Raw genomic sequence first — 10,079 nt, forward strand, 5'->3', positions numbered from 1 at the left:
CAGAACCTGGCAATCTGATTAGAACCTGGACCTGCATCCCTTTAGAAACAATGGGGTCTAAGGGGGGGAGGCTGATTTTTGTGAATGACCCCAAAAAGTTAAAGGGGATGTTCACTTTAAAACTAACTTATAGTATGATGTAGAGAGTGATATACTGAGACATTTTGCAATTGGTCTTCATTTAATTATTATTTGCGACTTTTGAATTATTTCGCTTTTTGTTCAGCGGCTCTACAGTTTGGAATTGTGGCTACAATTTAGTTGCCAGGGTCCAATTTAACCTAGCAACCAGGCAGTGGTTTGAAAGAGAGACCGGAAAATAAATAGAGGAGGGGCTGAATCGAAAGATAAGGAATAAAAAGTAACAATAACAATAAAACTGGAGCCTCACAGAGCAATAGGTTTTGGTTGCTAGGGTCCAAGTTACCTTAGCAACCACGGAGGGGTTTGGATGAGAGACAGGTATATGAATAGGGGAGGGGCTGAATAGAAAGATAAGGAATAAAAAGTAACAATAACAATAAAACTGGAGCCTCACAGAGTAATAGGTTTTGGTTGCTAGGGTTCAAGTTACCTTAGCAACCACGGAGGGGTTTGGATGAGAGACAGGTATATGAATAGGGGAGGGGCTGAATCGAAAGATAAGGAATAAAAAGTAACAATAACAATAAAACTGAAGCCTCACAGAGCAATAGGGTTTGGCTGCCGGGGTCAGTGACCCCCATTTGAAAGCTGCAAAGAGGCAGAAGAAGAAGGCGAATAAAATAACAAAGACCAATTGAAAAGTTGCTAAGAATTGGCCATTCTATAACCTACTAACAGAATTGGGGGGATGACAGGAAACACCCCCATAGTTGCAGTTACAGAGTTGAACAAAAGAGGGGGCACCGTGTATCTAAAGGGCCCCCCTGAACATTCCCCCCCCCCCCCCCAGTGCAGAAACCCATCGATGCTCGGAAGGTTCTAAATACCGAAACCAGTTGTTTGAGATTCTACAGGGAAAGATACAAATATCCGGTCGAGCCACATTCCACCCCCGGTTTGATAAAAAAACATCACGGGGGGGGGGGGGGGCGGGTTGGGGTATTTATATGCCAGGGGTTATAAACATACACCACATATTCACCTTCTGCCGCGTAATAAGCATTTCATGTTTTATATTACAGGCGTACTTCACCTTTAAATTCACTTTTAGGGTCATGTAGACAGTGATATCCTCCGACAATTTGCAATTGGTCTTCATTTTCAAATTAGTATAGTCTTTTTGTTCCGTTTTGCTCAGCGGCTCTCCGTTTCGGTAATTGGGCAGCCGTCTGGTTGCCAGGGTTTTATTTTCCCTTAGCAACCAAGCACTGGTTTGGGTAAGAGGCGGGGGAAGCACCCGTTTGAGGGACAATATTAGGCAATTTAGTAGTTGCTCACACCTAATGTGACTGTCACTGTAAACTGGTATCTGGTTGCTAGGGACTAAGGACCTTAGCAACCAGGCAGGGGTCTCAAGATGGTAAATGGATAGGAGGGGGCAAAACGGAAAGGCAATTCATGGAGAATATCAAAGTGGCAGTTGCGGTGTTTAATACCCCCCTCCCCAACATTTAATACATTTTAGGTCACAACCCCCAGCCCCCCTGGCCACGCCCAGTAATACCCCCCCTCCACTTCCTTGTAAACTGCACCCACTTCTTTTGGGGTTCATGATTCAGAGATCTTGCAGATCTGGGAAAAAAAACCTGGTGGCCCCCACCAACCCCCCCCCCCCCCCCAGGTATCTCAGTATCACCTCTATGAGAATAGGGGCCTAAACCTGATTCCCAACCTGCCCAAGAGGGGGCTGTTTTACGTATTAATGAGCCCCCTGCAACCACGCCCACATTCCTCTGCTGCCTCCTGATTGGCTGGGTGGGGCCCAGGGCTGCAGGTGGATCCCCACACACCTGAGGGACAGGTTCATTTAATCTCAGATGTGAGTTTGTACCTGACGTTGGTCCTAGAGGTTCAGCCGCAGAGAGATGGGTCCTTGGCGCTATTTGATTGGCCTGTGCTGTTTCCTACAGGCGCCTCTGGGTGAGTGTCCTCATATCCTTACTGTGTAGCCTCATTCCTGTGGGGGTTGGATAGTAAACATAGTTGTGTTTGTCTACATTTGCTACATTATTATTATTATTATAAAATATCCATGCTGGGGGGCCCCTGGCTATCAAGCAGTTTCATTAGATCTCTTTGTTTGGGGATCCATGTGGCCCCCTTGTTTAGAGGGCCCAGCCTGAAGGCCAGTTAGGGGGAGATTTGGGGTGAGTGCTTATTTGTGCCCTGGGTACCCCTGGAACTATAGCGGGGTGACTGTTACCCCAATGTTTCTATATATCTGTAACCTTGTTATGGGCTAAGGGGGCCCAGCCTGAAGGCCAGTTAGGGGGAGATTTGGGGTGAGTGCTTATTTGTGCCCTGGGTACCCCTGGAACTATAGCGGGGTGACTGTTACCCCAATGTTTCTATATATCTGTAACCTTGTTATGGGCTAAGGGGGCCCAGCCTGAAGGCCAGTTAGGGGGGGATTTGGGGTGCTTATTTGTGCCCTGGGTACCCCTGGAACTATAGCGGGGTGACTGTTACCCCAATGTTCTATATATCTGTAACCTTGTTATGGGCTAAGGGGGCCCAGCCTGAAGGCCAGTTAGGGGGGGATTTGGGGTGCTTATTTGTGCCCTGGGGTACCCCTGGAACTATAGCGGGGTGACTGTTACCCCAATGTTTCTATATATCTGTAACCTTGTTATGGCTAAGGGGGCCCAGCCTGAAGAGCAGTTAGGGGGGGATTTGGGGTGAGTGCTTATTTGTGCCCTGGGTACCCCTGGAACTATAGCGGGGTGACTGTTACCCCAATGTTTCTATATATCTGTAACCTTGTTATGGGCTAAGGGGGCCCAGCCTGAAGGCCAGTTAGGGGGGGATTTGGGGTGAGTGCTTATTTGTGCTCTGGGTACCCCTATAACTATAGCAGGGTGACTGTACCCCAATATCACTACCCCCCTCTCTCTCTCCATAGCCGGAGCAGACATGCCGTTGCTGGCCAACTCGGATTTCTTTAGCCTCAATCCCACCCAGACTACGATTGCGCTGGAGCAGCCGATCTGCATGTTTAAATCGGCCGTTAACGTCTATCTAATCGGGATCGTGGCAGGTAAGGACCCTGTTATTTGGCAAACGGGGGGGTTCCCTCAAAGCTCGGCATCCTGGGTATTTTATACAGAATTATGGCCGCCATTGGGATCACCTGAATGTAGCTGGGAATGCTGGGAGCTGGCTCCTGCGTTGCTCTGCTCCTTTTCTGCTATTAAATGGGGTCACTGTCCCCCCGGCAGCCAAAACGACTACAATTTTATTGTGTTACTTCTCTTTATATTTAGCCCCCCCCTCCCCTCGTATAAACTACTGCGTGGTTACTAGGGTAAACTGTACCCTAGCAACTAAACAGCTGCTTAAAGAGAGCTGCCGAATGGAAAAAAATGAAGACCAATTGCAAATTCCCAGAATCAGTCTACCCCACGAATGCGCCGAATAATGTACCAAACTGCTGACGTTCTTATTCCCTCAGGTGCCCCAAACACCCCGCTTTATGACGGCAATAAGAAGGTTAATGCCTCAACCTACAGCGGAACCCAGGGGGGCAAGACGGGACCCTATATCGTGGCCAAACTTCCCAACCAACAATGTATCAACATACAGGCCCTGAGCAATATGGCCGACCCCACGCAGGTGCAGTCCATCCTTAGCAAATACGTCGTGAGAGTGGGGGCCGACGTGACCTGCTTAACCAATCCCAACTTTGTGGGGTACTGCAACGCCCCCCTGCAGGGGAACACTCAATACAGGTAAATCTACTGTCAGTCTCACAACTATAACTCTCCCACCGGCTAGTGTCATGGCTAATGCAGGGGTGTAACTACTCTGGGCTGGGCCCCCCTGCAAATAAATTGGAAGGGGCCCGGCACAGAGTAGCAATCCCTATTGGCCTCCTTCCCTCCACCCACTTTCTAAGAGTGGGTGGGGTTTTGTACGCAAGCAGGCTGGGGGGCGCAAGAGAGCGGGTGGAAGGAAGGGGGCCATGCAACAACAGAGGATGCAGATCCCATGGTTGGGGGCCCCCCTGTTCCCAGGGACCCCCCACGCCACTGGCAGGGCGACCCAGAAGGTATAGGGGCCCCTAATTAATGAGTAATTTCAATAAATATGGGTAAAACAGGCCAACCCCTGGACATTTTGGGGGGGGGGGGGAGGATGCCCCAAAATGACTCTACTGTGGGACCCAGTAACATTTAGTTACATCACTAGTTATATGGGAAATGTCACTTGGGGACGATATGGATGAGAAGTACTTAGTATGTACGTAACCTACCTTGATTTTGGCTCAAAGGGGCGGGGCTGGCCCAATCCGAACCAAAAGGTCCAGGAAACCACTGGCCTAAAGGTACGGTTCCCCTTTAAACCAGACTCGGCATCCAGGGCAGAATGGACCAATGTCTCCCATGCTCCAAGGCTAACTTTTAGTACATTATAGAATGCCCTATTCCTAGCAACTTTGCAATTGGTCTTCATTATTTTTTTTAAAAATGTTTTTGAAAAAAAAAAAATGGAAGACCAGTTGAGATTCTCAAAATATCAGTGCCTACATCATACTACCCCTTTAAAGGGGCGTGCCCAGGCAAGATGGCAGATATATGTATTTCTCTGTACCAGTGGGTGTGGCACCTTCATTTGTTTGTTTTTTTTTTCTCTTTCCAGTTTCAAGTATCTGTTTACAGACAGTGGGGATATTGTGCAGTCCGAGACCAGCTGGTCCCTGGGCATCACTACCGTCAATGGTAAGAAGCCATCCTGAGATCTGTTCTGGTGTGAATCGGGGCAACGGCGCACAGAACCAGTCTCCAGATCAGTTCCTTAGCTGTAGCCAATGGGTGGCGTGCTTCCCCTAAGGGGAAGGGGGGCCCGGACCAGGTGATCTGCTGTACCTAAAGGTGGCCATACACGGGAAGATTCATTCCTTTGACAAGGTCACCAAGTGAGCAGATCTTCTCCCCAGATGGCCACCTAAATATTGGGTTTATTCGATTGATTGGTCCTAGGGCCAACAACTGGGATCGGGGACCATATCAGCGAGCCAATGCGGCGCTTTACCCGACGGAAATCAAACCTGCCCAATCGAGATCTGGACAATTTTAGGCCAGATATTGGTCAGGGAGGCCCATACAGATAAGTTGCAGAATCGGTCTAAAGGACCCGAATCAGCAGCTAAAATCTGCCCATGTATGGCTGCCTTTGGTCCCTTTTCGCTTCGGGCCTTCTCCAAAGATTTTCCTTCTGGGGGCCCTTACGCGACCAATTTATGCCGCTGAGTGAGACTAATCCTACAAACCAACCTATCGGAAGCGGCTCATAGCAGTGGTACATCCCTCATTTTCAAAAGCTGAAAGATCTCTAGATCTTCCTCCATAGAAGGAACTAGACTTCTAAACGGATCCAAATGGTCATTTTAGTCTTCTAGCAAGGTGGGAGTGGCCTGCCAGAGTACCTGAGAATATCATGGTGGGCACCAGGCATGGACAATTTCCATAAATCCTTCACCATAGGTCCATATGCCAACAGTTACATTGGTTGTCTACATCAAACTGTTGAGTGTGAGCCCTCAATGTCAGGTTCTCTGGTGGGCCTACACCACCGACAGAGGGTCCTGTAGCTCTTGGGACATATGTGAGGAACATCTTCCAAGACTCAAGTTTTGGAGAGGTCACGTGGCCACTGGTCCCAAATGGTGCACAATGGCGCTTGTGTGGGATCTCCCACCCCTGATTTTCTAAGAATCATAGTCTTGTAACTGCCATTTAACGACTAAGGCTCGGGTTTGAATGTTGTTCTTCTTCTAAACGAATCCAACCCAATCATCGAAGGAATTACTGGTCTACAGAGACTTGTTTCCATGCAGTCACCTGTCAGAGTTCGGGGAAGGGCCAATCGGGCGGGGCGTATTTATCTCTAGATGATTCCAGGGCGATAACACATTCTGGGGAGGACTGACATTCCTAGGACTTTTATCTGTTTCCATCTCCAGTAACGAAGAATGTTGATTGGGCCAAAGAGAAGGGATTGTGAGACCTTTCAGTAGAAGTGGAGATATGCGTTCTGGTTACTGTTTCGCATTATTGACTTGCCTTTTGGTCTTCCCTCAGGCAAAGCTTCTAGTACCATAGACACCTGGCCGGGCAGGAGGAGTGGTGGCATGATTGTCCTGACCTCCATTCTCAGCACTCTGATGTTCTTCGTTTTCATTGCCTACGTCATTGGCTTTGCTTACTCCATAGCGTAAGTATTTTCTGTGGAACTTTTCTTCTGGTCTGAATTACGAAGGGACAGGGCAACCTGGTTGACATAACCCCTACTGGGGTCAACCTGGGGCAAGGGGTTACAGGGGTAAGATGCACTTTGTGGGATCCATTGATATAAATGGCACCTTCTCTTATTTTGGCCTCTATTGTCTAGTATTTTTCACAACTAAAGGTGGCCATACACAATAAGATTTGGTCGTTTTGCAAAGTTGCCAAATGAGCAAATCTCTTACCCCGATATGGACACCTTGGGTTGTGCTAATACGACTGTTTGACCCTAGGGCCAAACAATCTCATTACAATGAAGGCTATACGAAAAAGTCTGGAACAAGGGCCGTAGCAATGAGCCGATGTCTGATCGACATCTGGCTGATGATTGGCCAGATATTGGTCGGGGAGGTCTGTCAGAGGGCCCCATACATGGGCAGATAAGCAGAATCCAGGGCTGTGGAGTCGGTACATAAATCCTTCCTCATGGTACCTCTGACTCCAGGTACCCAAAATTGCTTCCGACTCCACAAATTTGAGTCCAGAGTCCTTTTGGGGGGGCTATGAAGTCCATACATACTCCACGACTCTTGACTCCACAGCCCTGGCAGAATCGTTCTGAAGGACGTGAATTGGCAGCTTAAATCTGCCCCTGTATGGCCACCTTGAGTTTAGTAGACCATCATTTCCAACTAACAGAGTAGTGGTGCCCTATATCCTTACCGCAATGGGATGGGGGTAACATAATATTGAGAGAGTTTTTCCAATAAGTGGATTTGTCTCCTTCCTCAGGAACGGATCTCCTGCCAAGGAGGTGAGCAGACACGATACCCAGACCACTGCCGTCCTACAGAAAGCTCAGGAACCCGGAGAGGTCACGTATTCCTCAGCACTTACCGGCTCGGAGCGCTATGCGCCTACCCAACAGGCCTGAGCTGCTGTTCCTAATCGGTTCTAATGGAAATAGCTGAGGTCTTGATCATTTAACGGGCCAATGAGGTTAGGGCAGATCGTAGGAACGTTGCGCATCCCATGATGCTCCATAGACTGTGTAGGAACATCGGCCAATCCCACAATCGTTCACAATCAGTCTAAACCCCCAAGCTGTGATTATTTTTGTTTGCTTTTTTTAATTGTATAGAATAACATTTTATTCGACGCATTTATATCGATAATAAAAGGCGCATTTTGGAACACGTGTTGAGCTTCTATGGAAATCCATTGGGGGTTCCTACAGTTGGACTGTTTGTGCCGTTTGCACGGATATGGCTTTGTATGGGGAAACTTTCCAAATAAATATTTGTTGTTGTTTTTTGTAACACACAGAAATAATGTTTTTTTTTAATTATTTGTCTTCCTTTTCTGACACTTTCAAATGGGGGTCACTGACCCCGGCAACCAAACCCTATTGCTCTGTGAGGCTCCAGTTTTATTGTTATTGTTACTTTTTATTCCTTATCTTTTTATTTAGGCCCCTCCCCTATTGATGTGGGTGTGCAGGGCCTACTGGGGTTGCTGCCCCAGGGGCCCCCCCACACCTTGACCTTGCCTAGCATATCTTCGCTCCCTTTATTCATTTAATTGCCATTTCTGTACTCTCACCTCCAATGCGTTTAATGCAATTTTGCTCAGAAACATTGGAGCCCCACGCAAGTAATTTTATGGGGCCCCCCATGAAGACGAGTGCGCAGTACCAACATTTTGGCCACGCCCCTTGTATGTGCAATATAAACAGCTGATGTGGTGGGCAGTTAGCAATTCCCTTATAAGCCAGGCCACCGCCCCCATTCAGTAGCAACTGAGGAATGTGGCTCAACTTGTCTCTGACCGGATTTTATTTTATTTTTTTCCCCCTCTGTAAACCCGAGACACTGTTTTGCATTTAGAGAGTGTTTACTAAAGCTTTGGGAAATGTGAGAGATGAAGATAAGTATGTTTAAAGGAAAACTTAAGCCTAAACTGTTGTTTTAGCCATGCAGGCACAATATCAATATATGTGTGAGATACAGATCATTATCCCCAAGGTTTGGGGGTGCAGGAGTATAGGGGGGCCAGTGGGGTCCCTGACTGATGTACAATATATGTGTGAGATACAGATCATTATCCCCAAGGTTTGGGGGTGCAGGAGTATAGGGGGCCAGTGGGGTCCCTGACTGATGTACAATATATGTGTGAGATACAGATCATTATCCCCAAGGTTTGGGGGTGCAGGAGTATAGGGGGGCCAGTGGGGTCCCTGACTGATGTACAATATGTGTGTGAGATACAGATCATTATCCCCAAGGTTTGGGGGTGCAGGAGTATAGGGGGGCCAGTGGGGTCCCTGACTGATGTACAATATATGTGTGAGATACAGATCATTATCCCCAAGGTTTGGGGGTGCAGGAGTATAGGGGGGCCAGTGGGGTCCCTGACTGATGTACAATATATGTGTGAGATACAGATCATTATCCCCAAGGTTTGGGGGTGCAGGAGTATAGGGGGGCCAGTGGGGTCCCTGACTGATGTACAATATATGTGTGAGATACAGATCATTATCCCCAAGGTTTGGGGGTGCAGGAGTATAGGGGGGCCAGTGGGGTCCCTGACTGATGTACAATACAGTGGAGGAAATAATGATTTGACCCCCTCACTGATTTTGTAAGTTTGTCCAATGACAAAGAAATGAAAAGTCTCAGAACAGTATCATTTCAATGGTAGGTGTAACAGTGGCAGATAGCACATCAAAAGGAAAATGGAAAAAATAACTTTAAATAAAAGATAGCAACTGATTTGCATTTCATTGAGTGAAATAAGTTTTTGAACCCCTACCAACCATTAAGAGTTCTGGCTCCCACAGAGTGGTTAGACACTTCTACTCAATTAGTCAACCTCATTAAGGACACCTGTCTTAACTAGTCACCTGTATAAAAGACACCTGTCCACAGAATCAATCAATCAAGCAGACTCCAAACTCTCCAACATGGGAAAGACCAAAGAGCTGCCCAAGGATGTCAGAGACAAAATTGTAGACCTGCACAAGGCTGGAATGGGCTACAAAACCATTAGCAAGAAGCTGGGAGAGAAGGTGACAACTGTTGGTGCGATTGTTGGAAAATGGAAGGAGCACAAAATGACCATCAATCGACCTCGCTCTGGGGCTCCACGCAAGATCTCACCTCGTGGGGTGTCAATGATTCTGAGAAAGGTGAAAAAGCATCCTAGAACTACACGGGAGGAGTTAGTTACTGACCTCAAATTAGCAGGGACCACAGTCACCAAGAAAACCATTGGAAACACATTACACCGCAATGGATTAAAATCCTGCAGGGCTCGCAAGGTCCCCCTGCTCAAGAAGGCACATGTGCAGGCCTGAAGTTTGCCAATGAACACCTGAATGATTCTGTGAGTGACTGGGAGAAGGCGCTGTGGTCTGATGAGACCAAAATAGAGCTCTTTGGCATTAACTCAACTCGCTGTGTTTGGAGGAAGAAAAATGCTGCCTATGACCCCCAAAACACCGTCCCCACCGTCAAGCATGGGGGTGGAAACATTTTGCTTTGGGGGTGTTTTTCTGCTAAGGGCACAGGACAACTTATTCGCATTAACGGGAAAATGGACGGAGCCATGTATCGTGAAATCCTGAACGACAACCTCCTTCCCTCTGCCAGGAAACTGAAAATGGGTGGTGGATGGGTGTTCCAGCACGACAATGACCCAAAACATACAGCA

The 10,079-nt window shown here is 47.7% G+C and overlaps 1 protein-coding gene across 1 annotated transcript; it reads left to right on the top strand.

Annotated features, from left to right (window-relative positions):
• Positions 1–1,974: 1,974 nt before the first annotated feature.
• On the top strand, positions 1,975–7,697 carry upk3a (uroplakin 3A). The gene is made up of 6 exons (NM_203647.1): positions 1,975–2,064; positions 3,047–3,181; positions 3,596–3,872; positions 4,783–4,862; positions 6,225–6,357; positions 7,161–7,697. The coding sequence occupies exons 1-6, from the start codon at positions 2,010–2,012 to the stop codon at positions 7,300–7,302; spliced, it is 822 nt and encodes a 273-aa protein (NP_988978.2). The 5' UTR covers positions 1,975–2,009; the 3' UTR covers positions 7,303–7,697.
• Positions 7,698–10,079: the final 2,382 nt, after the last annotated feature.

Source organism: Xenopus tropicalis, chromosome 3 (genome assembly GCF_000004195.4).
Source record: "Xenopus tropicalis strain Nigerian chromosome 3, UCB_Xtro_10.0, whole genome shotgun sequence".
NCBI classification, from domain to species: Eukaryota; Metazoa; Chordata; class Amphibia; order Anura; family Pipidae; genus Xenopus; species Xenopus tropicalis.

What these genes read in the sequence shown, in the direction of transcription:
- upk3a (NM_203647.1), top strand. Translation starts at nt 2,010, where the DNA reads ATGGGTCCTTGGCGCTATTTGATTGGCCTGTGCTGTTTCCTACAGGCG. An exon ending in TTTCCTACAGGCGCCTCTGG is followed by an intron (nt 2,065 to 3,046) that starts GTGAGTGTCCTC and finishes CTCTCTCCATAG; the next exon opens with CCGGAGCAGACATGCCGTTG. An exon ending in TCTAATCGGGATCGTGGCAG is followed by an intron (nt 3,182 to 3,595) that starts GTAAGGACCCTG and finishes TTATTCCCTCAG; the next exon opens with GTGCCCCAAACACCCCGCTT.